Genomic DNA, 18,233 nt, shown 5'->3' with positions numbered 1-18,233 from the left:
TGGGATGTTTGCTTTGCTGAGTGTTCTTAAGCAAGTTGGATGCTCTTTCTTTTCCAAGAATGTACTTGTCGCATGACCAGGAGTATACAGTCAGTCTCCATATCCTCAGGTTCCCCGTCCCCGTACTCAACCAACTGCGGATCAAAAATATTTGGAAAAAAATTCCAGAAAGTTTCAAAAAGCAAAACTTGAATTTGCTGCATGCTGGCAACTATTTGCATAGCATTTACATTGTATTTACAACCATTTACATAGCATTTACACTGTCTTAGGTGTTATAAGTAATCTAGAGATGATTTAAAGTATATGGGGTGGGGGCACTTCGCTGGTCCAGTGGGTAGACTGCATGCTCTCAATGCAGGGGGCCCGGGTTTGCTCCCTGGTTGGGGAACTAGATCCCGCATGCATGCTGCAACTAAGAGCCCGCATGCTGCAACGAAGACCCCGCGTGCCACAACTAAGGCCCGGCACAGCCAAAATAAATAAATAAATAAATATTTAAAAAATAATAAAGTATATGGGGGAGGGGTGTGCATAGGTTATATGCAAATGCTACACCATTTTATATGAGGGACTTGAGCATCTGTGGATTTTGGTATCTGCGGGGGTCTTGGAACCAGGCCCCCTTGGATGCTGAGGCACGATTGTATTTAATTCAGTGCCATTCTTGCACACTAAGTTTCCACATGTCTATAATGAGAAGCTTCCTGAAGATTTCAAAAGGTTCTTGGGTTTATGTCTGAGTGTATGACATGTAATTGTGAATTATATTCGTGAGTAAATTCTTTATCTCAGACTTATAAACCACCTGCAGAACACAGCAGTAGGGTGTTGGTTCAGAAGTGATGATGTGTCTCTTTTTGAAAGATATGGCCTAGAAGGTTGACTAATATTACATTTACACCATTGCAAAACTAACAAATTAATTTTGGAGAACCTTTTTTCCTTAGGTCATGTCATATTTAGATATTTAATAAGAGGGATAGGTTTTTATAATAATTGCATTCCCTAAATACAGGCTGTGGTTTTGACATATAAAAGAATACTTTTTAGGGAGAACATTATCAATTTTGAGAAGAAATTCTAACTTGTAAATTTAATCTCAATTTCATGCAATTCTTTCTTTTCAGAAATTAGAGTGAGCAAACTTTAAGGCAAAAACAGCCTCATTACATACAGCCAAGAGAGACTCACTGCATACAGCCAAAAAAGGTTGCTCTGTTTTGGTCTCTTATAATCCTTAATACAATGAGTAAAAGAAATTAAAAAAAGTATTTCTTTCCACGTTGTACTTAACTGAAAATATCCTGCCCCTCTAATGGGTCACTTAAGTTTCTATGTTTGGCATTTATAATCATGGCTATTTCCCAGTGCCCCTTGTTGCTTAGGGGAGTTTGTCGGGTGAGGTGTTTCAGGGCAGACACTCTGACTTGCAAGCAGGTACCCCGTGTTTTGAGTTGGTTGGAGAAGCAACTGTGGGGAAAATGCTTCCTGAATTACACAGGAACAATGGTAAGGATGTCAGGCGGCCCCAGCATGATTTTTTTCATCTTTTATTTTTTAATGTTTTATTGTAGGAGATTTCAAGTATACACAAAAGTAGAGAGAAAAGTATAATGAATCCCCATGTATCCAATACCCAGCTTCAACAATTATCAACATTTTGCCAGTTTTCCTCTTAACCTATTAACTCATGGCATGGCTGAACCGTAATTCTGGTCCACCTATATAGGTAACTACAGTTTGTAGCATCATTTCCTTGAGAAAATGCACCCTGAATTCCAGCTAGCTATTGGAGGACCATCCTTTCTGGTTTTGTTCCAGGTGTCATCTATGGAGTGAAGAGAGAGGCTGTGAGCATTGTGGGTCTGAGATTTCTCAAATCATGTTTTTTTTGAAAAGTAAGGTATTAATCATGAAAAAATATCAATGCTATATACCTTTTCACTTCTAAATTTTATATGTAACGTATAAAGAAGATACAGAATCCATCGAAGATTTTCTTATTGTGCAATAATTAGCCTTTAGTTTGCCATCCCCCCAAAGACAAGGAGATTGTAAGCAAGATGGCCCCAGGACATGAGCATGTTGTCGTGTTGATGCCCCAGCGGCTCTTGTGAACTCTCTGATTCATTCTGTTTCTCCTTTCAGTGGTCTCCAAAATGGGTTGCTGAAGGCATGATCCAAGAAGAAAATATTAAAGTTTCTTTTTGTATATATTTTTACTCTTTTTATAAGAACGTAAATAAGCCTTGCTAATATTTAACATACAGATGACCATATGTTGACCTTTGGTCAAAATCCTTGGAAATTATCAAGAAGACTATTTGAAATATGGATTTACATCCATTATCATTAACAGTGAGCCTCGCCCTAAGTATATATATTGAGCCTTGATGTGTCAGCTGAAGACAGTACAAAGCTGTCAGAAAGCCATAACTAAAAGTTAGTGAAAAGGCTAATTATTTCATTTTTTGCTCTTTATTTCTATTTTTTAATTTTTATAAAAGCTGTATTATATTAGAACATGTATATAATTTATAAGTAAATGTCTACATTCTGAGTATATACTCAAAAAAATTTAACTGACAGGATATGTGATCTGAAGCTGATCTACTAATTTATTTGCTTGCTAATCTATTTTATAATTTCAACACTTGTTAATGTGATTTAATGTTTATCGTGTATTCACATAACTCAGACCTCAATTATTTTATTGGTTCATCTGATATGATGTTGTTTTTCTGTCTAATTAACATGCTTGTTATCTCCTACCTCTACCACTGTCTGCCAAGGCACATACCTGAATTTACAAGGTGCTGTCCTGAAGGATAGGAAAAACTAGGATAAAGGCCATTTCCCCAGGCAGAGACTGTGGCTTAAGCCCTGACTCCAGTGTGTCTGGTGACACTACTGTGAAGATGACCTTGAAGCAGGCAGTTGGAGGATGTGGATAGTATTGATGCTGGCGCTTCCCTCCTTTAATGGACTTTTTTTTTTTAAGATACTGTCTTCAAGCAGCATTTATTTTGAATGTTGACTATTTGCTTGAGGCTGTCATTCATAGTGTGAGTTCTGTCTGTAGGTCTGTCTGTCTTTCATGGGTAAAATCAAATTAGCATCTAAAGTTCTGTAAAGTTTAGTAGACTGTTCCTGCCGTATTCTCTAAGTCCATGATCTGTGATATTATGTTTTGACTGATGACTCCGGTTCTAAACCATTAACACATCAAAAAGGGTTTGAGCCTGGCAAAGAGAAAGCCCTGCTTATGTTTTAGTTTGGGGGACAAAAGAAAAATAATCACATTTTTGTGTGATTTTTCAGAGATGTTTTTCAGCAGCAAGGGACCTTGGGTCCTGGCTCTGTTCTTATGTTTAGGATTTGCTCCTTCCCTGATAGACTAGATGAAGGAATGATGCAGGGGATCTGAGTGGCAGGGGCCTTGAGGCCAGCACAGCCACGTGACAGGAGGGTGTCAGCCCAGGCACCCCACGCACTGTAGAGAAATCCCCATTGCGTCCTCAGGCCAGAGGGCTGGCGCGTTTCTCTGGTCAGCGCAGCATCAAGCTGACGAAGAGAGCATTGGCCTTGACCTCCTGATTGGCACTGTAACTGAAAGTGAGCACAATAATAGTTCTTCCAGACTTTATTATTTTGCAAAAGGTTAATTGTAGCTTTTAATCTTTCCAAGTATTAAACGAGTCCCTTTATAGATTGTGGTTTGTACTTTCAGCCAGACATGGCTTCTAAATCCAGCGGAGAATTGAAGAGAAACCCCTGACCTTTTACAGCTGGGATCACAGGGCCAGTCTGTGGGCCAGACAGCTGCAGCCCAGCTGACTGAGGTCACCGTCCCCCAGCGGCGGGCATTGTCTCTGTTTTGACAGTTCCAGCGTCAGAAAGAAACAGGGCTTGTCTGAGACGCTCTAGTGTGGGTTGAGAGCATCTCTGAGTTCTTTAGTTGAGTTGTTGAAATGGAATGAGTTGCTAACTGTATCTGTACCTCTTTAGACCCACCCACATAACAAAGCAAAGTTGGAGAAAGATCTTACTTGGTAAGGAATTTAGGGTGAAGACTTTTAGAACAGCTGCACAGTGGACAATTGGTCACTATTTGGGGAACACGATGAAGGCCTTGGAGTTGCTGCACTGCTCACAAGATTGGATATTTGGCCGCTTAGGTGTGGAAATTCCATGTGCAGCTTAACCCAGGGAGTAGGTCAAGCCCCAGGTAAAATTTAGCTGATTGGTAGTACCCAGAGGCAGTCAGGGGACTTCCCTAGTGGTCCAGTGGTTAAGACTCCATGCTTCCACTGCAGGGGCTGCAGGTTGGATCCCTGGTCGGGGGACTAAGATCCCACATGCTGCATGGCGCGGCCACAAAAAAAAAAAAAAAAAAAAAAGCAGTCAGGGTTTGCACTGGGTAATTGTTTCCTGCAAGGGCAACCTGGATTTGGGTCAGTAGGGGTGCATTAGGGGGCAGAACAGGGAACTCGGAGAGCAGTCGTGCCTGGCCACCTGTTGGCCTGAGCCTCCCAGTGGCCAGTCTGCATCCTGGATGCCTGACAATGTGGGTTAAGTAGCAGCTCTTGTGATTCTCTCCGGGTTTCCTATCAAACCTTGTAATGTTCCAGAAAGAACCCTATGTGGGAGTCAGGACACCTGGGCTCTAGTCACAACACTGCCCTCTCCTCTATAGATAAGAAGTGGCTAATTCAGTTTCTGTCCTGAAAAGCTTTAACAAGTTTTACTCTTCATTGTCTTTCTGAGGTTACTTCTTTTCTTGTTCTGTGCTCTTTTTTTTTTTTTTTTTTTAATTTTATTTATTTTTGGCTGTGTTGGGGCTTTCTCTAGTTGCGGCGAGCGGGGGCTACTCTTCATTGCAGTGCGCGGGCTTCTCATTGCTGTGGCTTCTCTTTGTTGCAGAGCACGGGCTCTAGGCGTGCGGGCTTCAGTAGTTGTGGTGCATGGGCTCAGTAGTTGTAGCATGCGGGCTCAGTAGTTGTGGCTTGGGGGCTCTAGAGCGCAGGCTCAGTAGTTGTGGCGCGTGGGCTTAGTTGCTCCGCGGCATGTGGGATCTTCCAGGACCAGGGCTCGAACCCGTGTGCCCTGCGTTGGCAGGCAGATTCTTAACCACTGCACCACCAGGGCAGTCCCTGTTCTGTGCTCTTTGGTGCAATAATAATTTGGTTTTTCTCTTCGGGAACAGGGACCAAGTCTTCTATTTCAAATAAGCCCTACAGCTCCCTGCGCTTAGTAGGACCTCAGCTCATTCCTTTGCTTCTCTCCACCTGTGCAGCCACAACTATACCTACAGGCTGTGATGAGCACACCAGTCTGTCCTACGTACTTGTGCTTTACAGATTTTGTTTAATCCTCACAACCACCCTCTGAATTAGGCTACATTTATGTATTCAGTTGACAAACGTTTGTTACAACTGTGATCGTCTTGTGGAGTTTGTAGTTAAGTAAACCAGGCAGTTAATGAATACAATGATAGGAGGAAGGTAACAGAGAACTGAGCCTAGGTAATCAGGGAAGCTTCCTAGGAGAAGCGTCATCTTTGCCATGACCTGAGGGATGACCAGGAGTTAGCCAGACTAAAGGTGGGGCTGTGCTGTGGAAGTGGGGTAGGAGACTGGACCTCGTAGTCAGGCAGACTTGGTTTAAGTCCCAGATTTGCCGCTCCACAGACCACTTTTTTTTTTTTTTTTTTAACCCTTGTCTAAGCAAATCTCTTAACCTCGCTCACCGCTTTCCTCACCTGCAAATTCTTAAGGAATTGGCAGAAGTGAAGGAGATAATGCATGTGAGGGCCAGGATCATAATGTGAGCTTAAATGCCAGCTATTATAACGAATATTAGTATCAGTATCTTAAAAATCATATGCATAAGATTTGTTCCTTTTCTATATGCAGACTGTACCTCAATAAAGTACTGTTAGTGTGGAGAAAGTCATTATGGCTTGAGCAGAGTGGGAGGTGGGGACCAGGGAGGCATGAAGATGGGAAGTAAGGTGTGCAGGACCCTTTTACAGGTGAGAAAACCAAGGGTCTGAGGCTAAGCATCATCCAACTAGGCGGTGAGTGGTCAAGCCAGGATTGGAACCCAATTGTGTCAGACTCTTTGCAGTTCTGCTAGTGGATGTGGGTTGGTTTCAGTACCTGTGTTTGGACCAGCAGCCTTTCATGTAATCAAGTAAGATCAAGGATCCAGACTCACTGAAGCTAACAAATGATTGTTCACAATAGATGTGCAGTTCAAATCCTGATTTGTGAGTTGTATTTATTTGGTTTTGGCAGCTGTGGACTTTAGCCTCTGATAGATTTTTAACACGAAGAAAATGGTACCGCAGGAAGGAGGAAATGTGAAGATAAAAGGGAAGGAGAACCCACAGGTGCCTTTGTGTTTGGAGCTCAGCCACAGGTGATTGTGAAAGGATGGGGGTTGGGAGGAGGAGGGTCAAGCCAGCTCCAATCCCAACTGGAAGAAGGGAGTTTGCCGCCCGTCGGGCTTTCCCAAGGAAAAGCAGCTCCTGGATTCTCTTCCTAGGCCTACCCCTGCCTCTCACCACTGTCTCCTCTAGTGGGGCAGGCAGGGTCCTGTGGTTTTGAGCTGTGGAGGACTTGAAACTCTTCTCCGTATTCCTGGGAATCAGGCTGTTCTAGTGTTCTTGCAGCTTGGCCCGTGTTGGAGGGTGACCTGTCCCTGTCAGAGCTGTCAGCAAAGGACAGCCCCATCTCATCTCGGAACTGTGGCCACGCGGGCGGACACAGGCTGTGGCCCACTGAGAACTCTGTAGAGGGCTCAGGTGGTAGCTCAGGCTGCTGGGTCAAGAGCCTGGCTTTGTGGCTCAAAACCAGTCCCTGAAGCACTTGGAAACAGTTGCTCTTGTTAACCAGATGTAAGAATTTGATGAGGAACAAAAACTGAGCAGCTGTTTGTTAGACTAGTGCGGAGTGATGGCTGTTGACCTGAGCGAGCCTGTAAACGGACGAGCTGATGCAGGGCTTGTGTCAAACATGCGTGCCTGTGTCTTGTCTCTTTTCTACTAGAAACCAGAGCAATAAGCTAAAAGTGTTATGTAAGTTTGTTCACAAGTTGAGTGTCTTTTAATGGTCTTAGAGAACTATAAGAGTTTTAAAAACTTTAGCCTTTTACCTAGATTACTTTTGTTCTTATTCCTGAGTTTTTAATGTTTGATGTTAGCTTTTTAAAGGGGTTTTGAATTTCTAAAATAGAATGTTTCACCTGGAGACAGGTTTAGATTATCTTCTCATTTAATTAGGTAAAGCACCTACTAACACTGCATAAACCTGCATGTATGGAAGTGTCAGTAAGAGGAAAGAGGAGGGTTTTGACCGTTCTGGTTGAGCCCAGTGTCTAGGTCTGAAAAGCTGGAACCCAAGAATTGGGCGTGGGCTCTCTAGTAGAGTAGACGCCAGCCACCTTTGGCCATTGAACAGTGAAGTATAGCTAGTTTGAACTGAGATGTGCTCTAAGTGTAAAATACATACTGGATTTTGAAGACAGTACAAAACAAAGAATATAAAATCTTATTAATAATTTTTAATATTTATTACATGTTGAAATGATAATTTGGATATATTGGGTTAAATAAAATACATTGTTAAAATTAATTTCACCTTTTTTCTTTTTTACTGTGGCTACTAGACAATTTAAAATTACATATTTTCATGATGCACATTTATGGCTCATGTTGTATTTCCATTGGATGGTGAGTGCTTCCCTGAATAATTCTGCATTTTCTGACTTAGGAAAGAAAAAAATGAAAGCAATTGGAGAGAAACAGTCTTTTATTCCTAAATTTCTCTTATTCATAAATCAAATAATTAATCTGTCCAGTCTCAGGAGTTTCGAAAAGGGGAAATTCTCTAAAAATTACTCTGTTTCTCAGAGGCTGTCTTATTATTTAAGAGTAACTTCATAGTATAATGCTTGTCTTTTTTTCCCTTCAGCCTTTCTAGTCTGGTGGTGACTGAATGATAACTGTAATGCTGGGAATTTTGTCCAAAATTCCAGAACCATGTTAGTTCTATTGCCTTTTTTATATGTCTACTGTAATCTCACATAGCTGGGAACTAATGAAAAATATTTTATATGGAGATATTATTGCAGAAATGTTTGTCATATAAAATTATAATTATCATAATTCAAAAGTCATTAAATAAAGGTTGAGCATCTCAGCTAATGTTGTGATGGACCCACAAATGTATCACACATATTCTGTATCCTCAAGTAGCCTCTACTTTAGCCAGGAGGTATACATTCAGAGTGAAATGACTCAAAAGAGCAATCCCAGGTGGGGACCATATGGCCAAATGGCTTATAAAGGACACTGATAGAAAGTTGCTATTTTAATTTCATAGTTGTTCCTTGACCGTTAGAACTTCTTAAGCACCAGTCCCTCCTTCCCTCCCTCCATGGATTCTTCTTGGTTTTAGTAGCACTGCATGTAAACTCAACCTGGCCTTGAGCATGGCTCTGAAGCAGCCCAGAAAAATCAGATCTGCTTCAAGTTCTCTATTAATCTAGTTGCCTTTAGAACTTTAAGCCTAGTGAACCTGTTATATGTAGGAAAGTATTATCTGCAACAAAATTGGATAAAAAGAGAACTGTGGATTATATGTCAGGAGATCTTTAGCGAAAAATGTTTGTGTTTAAAAAGACAAATAAATACATTTATAGAAAACTCTACCCAACAACAGCAGAATGCATATTTTTTTTAGTGTACGTGGAACATTCCCCAGATAGACGATATTCTGGGCCATAAAACAAACCTTAACAAGTTGAAAAGAACTGAAATTATACAAAGCAGTTCTCTGACTATAATGGAAGTAAACTAGGAAACAATAACTGAAAGATGTCTGGAAAATTTGCAAATATTTGGAAATTAAACACACTTCTGATTAGCCATGGGTCCAAAGATAGTCACAAGGGAAAGTAGAAAATATTTTCAATTGAATAAAATTGAAAATACAGCAAATCAAAAATTGCAGCTGATGCAGTGCTTAGAGAGAAATTAATAGCAATAAATGATTATATTAGAAAAGAAGAAATGTTACCAATATCAGGACTGAAAGAGAGGACATCACTACAGACTCTACAGACATTCAAAGAATAATAGGGAAATATTACAAACAACATTATGCCCAGAAGCTGGATAACTTAGATGAAACAGACAAATTTCCTTATAAGATAAACTATCAAAGCCCACTCAAGAAGAAATAGATAACCTGAATAGTCCAATAGTAACTAAAGAAATTGAATTCATAGTTTAAAACCTTTCTACAAAGAAAACTCCAGACCCACATGGCTTCCATGGCAAATTTACCAAAGCTTTAAGGAAGAAATATTAATTCTACACAAACTCCTCCAGAAAATAGAAGGAACGCTTCCCAACTCATGTTATGAGGCTAGATAATACCAAAAGATATTGCAAAAAGACTATAGACCAACTTCCCTTATGCACTTGGACAAATGCACAAAGCACTAGCGAACCAGATTCAGCAATGTATAAAAAGGATAATAATAGTGTTGTGCTGGTAAACTGGCTCTCCGGTTGGTGGGGGGAGCCCTCTTTGTACTGATTTCCATGGTGTAAATCTCCCACCATGGCCAGTTGCAAGTTACCAACACAAGGTCACTGAATGTGGAGTTGGGAAAGGATGTGTAGAATCAGCTCTTATGAGCTGGTATAGTCCAGCTTCAGCACATCATGACCCATGCATAATCTTCCCAAGAATGCAAACTGTTCAACATTCAAAACTCAATGAATGTACTTCACCATAATAACAGACTAAAGAAAAAGACAAAAAACTGTGAACCAAAAATCGTGCTTAGTTCTATACTTAGCAAAATAAGCCCACCCAAACTGATGCTCCGACAGTTCAGTCCACTTCAGGCCTCACTGTGCTCTGTATCGCTTGTCCCCTTTTTTGCTTCATTGCTTTGATCATTGCTGTTTCTTTACAAACACCTAGATTACACTCTCTTCCCATGGCCACTGCTTACTCATCCAACATTTTTTAATAGATGCAATGACTCATTGGGAGGAGGGCGAGATATTCCTAGCTCATGAAAAAGATCTACTGAGGTTTATAAATCCATATAATTGTCTCATAAATTTCACACACACACACATACCCCCAGTGATAAAGAAATATGTTTGTCCATTTTTATTTCCAATAACACACTCAGGATATTCTTTGTGAGGACTTTTTTTTAATTTACTCTAGTGGGGTCATAGGATGGTGAAATGAAGACCAGTTCTTCTCTACTGTTTTGGGAGTGCCCTTGGGTCAAGAATGTTGTTGTTGTTTTTAAACATCTTTATTGAGTATAATTGCTTTACAATGTTGTGTTAGTTTCTGCTACATAACAAAGTGCATCAGCTATATGTATACATATCCCCTCCCTCTTGCGTCTCCCTCCCACCCTCCTTATCCCACCCCTCTAGGTGGTCGCAGGGCACCGAGCTGATCTCCCTGTTCTATGCAGCTGCTTCCCACTAGCTATCTATTTTACATTTGGTAGTGTATTATATGTCAATGCTACTCTCTCACTTCGTCCCAGCTTACCCTTCCCCCTCCCAGTGTCCTCAAGTCCATCCTCTACGTCTGCGTCTTTATTCCTGTCCTGCCCCTAGGTTCATCAGAACCTTTTTTTTTTTTAGATTCCATATATATGTGTTAGCATACGGTATTTGTTTTTCTCTTTCTGACTTACTTCACTCTGTATGACAGACTCTAGGTCCATCCACCTCACTACATATAACTCAATTTCGTTTCTTTTTATGGCTGAGTAATATTCCATTGTATATATGTGCCACATCTTTATCCATTCATCTGTTGATGGACACTTAGGTTGCTTCCATGTCCTGGCTATTGTTAATAGTGCTGCAGTGAACATTGTGGTACGTGTCTCTTTTTGAATTACGGTTTTCTCAGGGTATATGCCCAGTAGTGGGATTGCTGGGTCATATGGTAGTTCTATTTTTAGTTTTTTAAGGAACCTCCATGCTCAACATCAGTAATCATTAGAGAAATGCAAATCAAAACTACAATGAGGTATCACCTCACACCGGTCAGAATGGCCATCATCAAAAAATCTACAAACAATAAATGCTGGAGAAGGTGTGGAGAAAATGCTGTTCTTTTTAAAATCTTTGTATCAACTCCTGACACACTACTTGGCACATAGAGAGATTCGCTGCATGTTTGGATGAATGGATGAATGAATAAAAGAGAATTTTGAGAATCCCTCACTTGCCGAGGTTCTCAATTCAAGATTTTAGTGCAAGACTCAAATACTCACCATGGAAATGGCTATTCCTTGAAAAGAATGACAATCCCAACTCTACTGTAGTGATCTGCAGCACTTCTCTGCTCATTTCAAAGACATAAAATGAGGGGAGTGGGAACATAGTAATTAAAATTCCCTAGAGAACTTCTTTTAAAGAGCTCTGGGCCACCCGTATCATCTGAAAAAGTACTGTGGGGCTGGCAGAGTGTTAAATGATGAATACTGATTACAGCTATGAGACTAGCTTTAGCACAATTTTGTTGTGTGTAAGGGTTTTGTGTGTTGTTCATACCTGCAACATGTTTGCTCTCTGTACTCATATGTTGATTTTTAAACTTATATTAATGGGTGGGGGGGAACCTGGAACACGACTTTATTCATTTAAGTTACTATATATCTTTGAATTTGACATATTATTGATCATATCTGTGATTTATTTAATGCCTAAGTCTCGATCATCTGCTTTACTATGTGATTTCACTGAGATAGAAATGGGGAGTATGGTAACATGAGTTAATATGGTCTGTGAAATTTCAAAGATTGTTTGCAGATGGGCTGAGAAGAGGCTGTGTCTGCTTAATTAAGAAGGCCAGACTGGGTGGGATTACTTGTCCCCAGAGGAGGTCAGGCGGAGAGACTTCTTCTATTTACATGAACTAAACTTTTGAGTTTCCTGATCTGCTTGTCAGCTTTAAAGAAAAGAAAGAAAAGAACCTTTAATTATTTAGGAAAATAGACATCATCATTCTCCCCCTAAATCCAGGTTTTTAGTTATCAAAAACATACCAAATCACTCCTCAGCACCAATTATCCTTCAGGCTAAGCGACTTGTCTCAGCAACCTCTTGTCATCAGTAAGTTAATACTTGCATCGTAGTCAAGTTTGGTTTCAGTGCCTTGAATACCAGAGTGGTCATCATTTTCATATTGAATCAGATGTCTGTTTATTCTGATTTTACTAAAGGAAGTTTTTCTCCATCAGGGATGGATGAATGAGATTTACAACTATGATCCAGAAACTTACCATGCGACTTTGACACATTCAGTCTTTGTTCGACTTGAGGGTGGGACCTTAAGGCTTTCAAAGCCCAATAAAAATATATCCAGAAGGGCAAGCTACAATGAAACAAAGCCAGAGGTGACCTACATCAGCCAGAAAATCTACGACCTGTCCGACAGCAAGGTGAGCTCAACTAATTTGGAAGCTTAGATGAATGAAAAGCATTTGGAATCTTGGATGCTTTACTGCATTTTTTCCCCTTAAAAGGTTGTGTGTTTAAAGTATCAGTGTGATTTAGAGCAGTGCCTCTCAAACGTTAATGTGCATATGAATCACCTGAGCATCTTTCAAAGTACAGAATCTGATTCAGCAACTGTGAGTAGGGCCTGAGAGTCTGCATTTTTATGAGCTCCTAGGTGATATCCATGCTGCTGGTCCACAGACCACACTCTGAGAAGCAAAAGCATCATACACTCTTCTGACTTTGAGAGTTAATTTTTTTGGTCAAACAAAAGCCACGTGTGGTGGTGCTAGGCTAATAACTAATGCAAGCTCTGTAAATATGAAAATTATGGAAAATTATGCAAAATAACCACATTTTGATAAAAGTATACTTCTGCTTTTGAGAAATGTAAATTATTTGTTATTCCAAAAAGCTATAGGTTCTCTTTTCTTATAAATCTTGTGAGTGATCTTTGAGTTTCTCCAAAATGGCAGAAGTATTTAAAATAGTTTTTTGACAAATTCATTCTTAACTTGTGGTTGATAAACTTGAGCTTCCCATCAAGATCTAATTTGATAAATTCTTTTTTTTCCCCCCAGCTTAGGTTTGGCCCAGGGTCATTAAACTCAGTTGATATCCAAACTTAGTTGATGATAATCCATTAAATAATTATTCTGCTACTGTTACCTGAAAATCGTAAATATTTGTAACTCTTGCAAAATTCTTGAATATCTACTTTCTGGAATTATTTTGAAGAATAAGTCATTTCTAAAAATTCTAGTTTCTATAGTCATGTTATGGACAGGTGGTAATTCATGTTCATCATTTTAGTCAAAAATACTATGAAGTTTGCATTTGTGCTCTGCACAGTAGTAATGCACAACGTAGCCAATTCTTAATTTAGTGTGTAAATCCTTTCCCTTTCTCTGTAGATTTATCTTGTGCCTAAAAGTTTGGCTCGAAAACGAATCTGGAATAAAAAGTACCCCATTTGTATCGAGCTTGGTCGACAAGATGACTTTATGTGTAAGGCCCAGACTGATAAAGAGACTTCTGAAGAAAAGCCACCAGCTGAGAGGGAGTTGGGAGGCGAGGACCCTAAGAAGCCAACCCACCCTCAGGAGGGAACACGATCTGGCCAGCGAGATCAGATACTCTATCTCTTTGGGAGAACTGGCCGAGAAAAAGAGGAGTGGTTTAGGAGATTTATTCTGGCATCTAAGCTGAAGTCGGAAACCAAGAAGCCACCTGGTGTCTCTGGAAGTAAACCAGGTAATGACATGTGTGCTAAATGCTTATGTATTTTTAAAGGGCCTGTGGGAGAATCAAGAGAGAGTCCCAGGTAGGAAGAGAGGAGGACCACCCTGAATTGATGACTGTCTGCCACCTAAGGTCTATTCATGGATTATTTGCCTTCTAGGCTGCTCACTGCAATACTTTGTACTGAATCATTTAACCAGTGATGGAACCATTTGCAGATGTATGTTTTTTTGCCTTTGCTGGTTCCTTAAGGATTATATCAATATTTATGTTTATGTACTGTGGCTCCTCTGAGAGAAACAGCAGCAGGAGAACCCTAGTTACAGTAAGAAGGCCAGTGAGAAGGCAGCCTATGCTCTCAAGCTCCTGGCCTTCAACGTGGCCTCCACGCCCGAGATCGCCATCGAAGCACAGAATCCTTGGCCCCCTGACTTAACTGCATTTGCATCGATTACCCTGCGCCTCTGCTCATTTCCTATCCCTGTGTCCCATGTACTTTGCTTGGAACAGCACTGAATCTCTCACCGTCCTCCAGACACACTGTGCCCTGTCATTGCTTTCTGCGTATGCTGTTCCCTCTACCTGGAATGCTCTTCCCCCACCTAGGCCGGGAAAATGCCAACTGTTTCTTCAAGGGGCAGTCCAGAGGTCACTACCTGTGAAAGTCACTGCTGGAGGAAGCGCCTCTCGGCTCTTGGGCAGAGGGACTCACCCTGTTCTTTCTGCCCTGAAAGTCCTTTAGTCGTGCTTCAGTTACAGTGCTTATTACAGAAAATTGTGATTTATTTGTCTAGGTGCCCGAGTTCAGGGGCAGGGACTATGTATGTCTTACTACTCTTTTTAATGTGGAGTTGGCCCAGAGAAAGTGCTCGATGAAAAATGTGTTGAATGAATGAATGAAAGATGAATGAAAGATGTTTGTCCATCCACAGCTCACGGCAGTTCCAGTTAGCCCTCTGCCCACTTTCTGTGTGCCCCTCGGGGTGTGTCAGTCCTTCATCTGACCCCAAGGGAGCACCAGAAAAAAAGAAAAAGGTACCTACCAGATATGTATCATGGCTCCCATTCCTCTGAGTTGACTTGAAGAAAACTAAAAACTGTTCTAAAAAGTTATCTATCATTACAATGGAAGGTGTCTTTCAGGGTGGGAAATAACCTTATAAATATGTATTTTTTAAATAGTCATTTATAGCATTTTAGCTGCTTTTCAACTGAACCCAGTGGAGTTTGCTCTGTGTTCTATTTCCTTTGCCCTCGTTTTCTTCATCTGCGTTAACAGCCATCACTTCTTTGCTCCAGGGGTTTTGCCCTCACACAGCAGACACAACAGTCCCTCGGGGCACCTGACCCACAGCCGCAGCAGCAGCAAAGGCAGCGTGGAGGAGATCGTGCCCCAGCCGAAGCAGAAGGAGCTAGCGGGCAGTGTGCGGCAGAAGATGCTTCTGGACTACAGTGTGTACATGGCCAGGTGTGTCCCCCAAGAAAACCGAAGCCCCCAGAGGAGCCCAGCGCAGAGTGCGGAGAGCAGCCCCACAGCTGGGAAGAAGGTAAAGCTGGCTGCCTGGGGGTAGCTTTTTTGCTCTTAGATTCATTTCCTCATACGTAAGCCCTTTGAGCGCCTCTTTTGTACCAGGCCCTGTTCTAGGCACTGGGGACACAGTGCTGAACCAGGCAGATGAGGGCTGTGCCCTTAGGGAGCTTGGACTCTAGTCAGGGAGACAGCAAGCAGCAAACATCAGGTGCCAATAAGCACTAAAATAAAGACAGATAAGGGAGGATGGAAAGTGGCCAGAACTGCTGTTTTAGACTGTGGTCGAGGACAGCCTCTTTGAGGACGTGACACTTGGGCAGAGACCTGACCAAAGTGAGGAAGTGAGCCCTGGCGATCTGTGTGAGAGGAGCATTCCAGGTGCGTGGACCAGAAAGTACAAAGGCCCTGAAGCAGGCCTGTGGTTGGAGTATTCAAGGAACTGTGGTGAGGTCAGCGTGGGTGACAGTGAGCAAGGGACAGAGGCAGGGCCTCGTCAGATCAATTCCTCGTCCGATCAGATCATGGGAGGCCCTGGGAGGGTTTTGAGCAGGGGCTAATGTTGATCTGACTTGAGTTTAAAAAGTCATGTGGCTCTCCATGGAGACTGGAGAAGGGGCAGTAGGAGGAAGGGGCGGTGGGAGGTGATCGTGGCAGCAGAGCATGGGGCTGAGACTGAGGTGGTCATAGCAGGTGGTGAGAAGTGGCGGCCTTGGGGATACTGTTGGAGGGGAGCTGGCTGGATTTGCAGATGAATTCCATGTGGGATGTGGAGAACCAAAGCAGTCAGAGATTACCCCTAGCTTTTGACCTGAGCAACTGGGCCATCAGTAGGGAAATTCACAGAATCATTAGCAATAGAGGTCTAATTCCTCAATAACCATTGTATTCTCAAATTCTCAGACTCCTCAGCTGTGTCCAGGGCTTTTGAAGGTTTACCATGTGCATTATTTGCAAAATGTAACAAGCTGGACGTTGACTCAAGGTCATTTGTGAGAAGATAACTAATATAAGCTGCCATATGTCAGACTCTGTTAGACACTGTAATAGAATTACTCTGATCCCTTGAACAGTCTTGCAAACCAGGTGGTATTCTCTCCATTTTATAGATGGAGAAACCAAAGTTCACAGAAGTTAAGTAGCTTAATGTCACAGTTGCTAAGTGATGGAGTGCACAAAACCTGATCTGAGACTCCGAGGCCCTTTGGCTGCCAGGACTGCCGTCTCGGTGGGTCATTCTCAGACTGTGCTTGACCTGAGGCCTCCAGCCGCTACGCCCCCTCAGGTTCTGAGGCACAGCCTCCCGCCCGTGGAGCACGAAGCCTCTTTCTTCCATGTTCAGTTACTAAAGTGTTTGACCTCTTATAGTGACTGTATTTCTGTTAACGGGAAGCATCGGGTGCCTCCCTCTTTGTGCTTTCAGGCTTTAGTCATTCTGTTGACCCTCTTCAGTGTGGAAGAGGCCCCAGAACCTTCACCCAGCCTACTTTGTCAGGGCCAAAAAAGACCATATGCCTTTGCTGGCCTCTGACCCACCGCCTCCCCCTCTGACCTAAGTTACCAGCTAGAGTGGGCAGTAGACTTCCCTCTAAGCTAGAGCGGGGTAATAGAAAACTGCTCTGGAAATGTCCTGTTTACCACCAGTGAGTCCCACTCCCCCTAAGTCCCTTTCTGCCTGGGCTGTCAGCTGTCTGGATTCTCATTAGACTCAGGAAAATCAGGAGAATTGTGTGATGTAAGAAAAGGATCTAATAAATAAATGCTTGCTTTTTAAAAAAGAGTTCTGTAAATTAAAAAAACAAAAGTTTTAGAACATCGCTTCCTCAGTATGTGTCACATGTGCCTGTTGTATCGTGTAATCACTGGGGTCTGTGGAAGCCCCAGGAGGGCCTGGGAGGTCCTGCTGGCACACAGCCTGGCCCCTCAACCTTGCGCTGCTGTCGCTGGGGTGGGGTGGGGGTGTCTCTGGTACAAACCTTTTTTCCAGGTACTTAGCACTTAACCCCTTTAAACACCAGAACCTTCTTTTCATCTTCTAAGTTAAGTCTGATGAAAGTCTTTAAAAACCACATTGCACTTCCTGCCCCCCTTAGGCAGAGCAGGCAGGGATGATTTAATCTTTTCCTGGTGATTTAAAGACTCAATACAACAGATGGAAATTCAGGTCTGTTGTCCTGCAGGGCTACCGAGGTCAGGCCTTTCACCCCCTTCTGAACCATCCCAGACCACAGACTCTGCAGCATTTTCTGTCAGTTGTCAGTTGGCTGGTGTTAGTGTGTGTCCTTCTAGTTAACTTTCCTTGAGTGCTTATCCTCATCTCCCACCCCTACCCCTAATTTAATGGTTCTAACCTGCATGGGCTAGGCAACCGGAGAGCCAGAATTGTGTGAACACAGATAACTGTCTTTGAAAGAGGGGCTTTTGAAGCAAGTGCGTGAGCTTTAGTGCTGGGCTCCCACGTCCACTTGGCCTGCCTGAAGCATGTGTGGGCCACGTCCTGGCTCTCAGGAGTGGTCTGGTAGTAGAGACAGTCATGAATAAGGTATAGGTGTATGTTTTAGTTATCTATTGCTGTGTAACAAATAGCCCCAAATGGGGTGGCTTAAAACAATAACAGTGATTTATTTTGCTCACAAATTTGTAATTTGACCGGACCTAGCAGTGAAACCTTCTCTCTGCTCCATGCAGTGTCAGCTGGGAAGGCTGGACGGGGGGCTGGAGGACCTGCTTCCAAGATGGCACTTGCATGGCTGGCAAGTAGTTGCTGGGTGGTGGCTGGGAGCTCAGCTAGGGCTGGGGGCTGCGGGCCTCGGTTCTTCCCCATGTGGCCTGGGCTTCCTTCAGTGTGGTGACTGGGTTTCAAGCACAAGCGTCCCTAGAGAAAGAGCCAGGTGGGCT

At 42.4% G+C, this 18,233-nt stretch overlaps 1 protein-coding gene across 3 annotated transcripts in view; it reads left to right on the top strand.

Moving 5' to 3' along the window:
• TEX2 (testis expressed 2) overlaps positions 1–18,233 on the top strand; it is a 107,457-nt gene that overhangs the window by 53,185 nt on the left and 36,039 nt on the right. For all 3 annotated transcript variants that reach the window (XM_061175506.1, XM_061175507.1, XM_061175508.1), the window contains exons 3-5: positions 12,307–12,507; positions 13,480–13,819; positions 15,107–15,354. In XM_061175506.1, coding sequence (XP_061031489.1) covers positions 12,307–12,507; positions 13,480–13,819; positions 15,107–15,354 — 789 coding nt within the window. The remainder of the gene's footprint in view (positions 1–12,306; positions 12,508–13,479; positions 13,820–15,106; positions 15,355–18,233) is intronic.

The sequence above is a fragment of the Eubalaena glacialis genome, chromosome 19, assembly GCF_028564815.1.
Source record: "Eubalaena glacialis isolate mEubGla1 chromosome 19, mEubGla1.1.hap2.+ XY, whole genome shotgun sequence".
NCBI classification, from domain to species: Eukaryota; Metazoa; Chordata; class Mammalia; order Artiodactyla; family Balaenidae; genus Eubalaena; species Eubalaena glacialis.
This window is presented reverse-complemented; position numbering and strand designations above follow the sequence as displayed.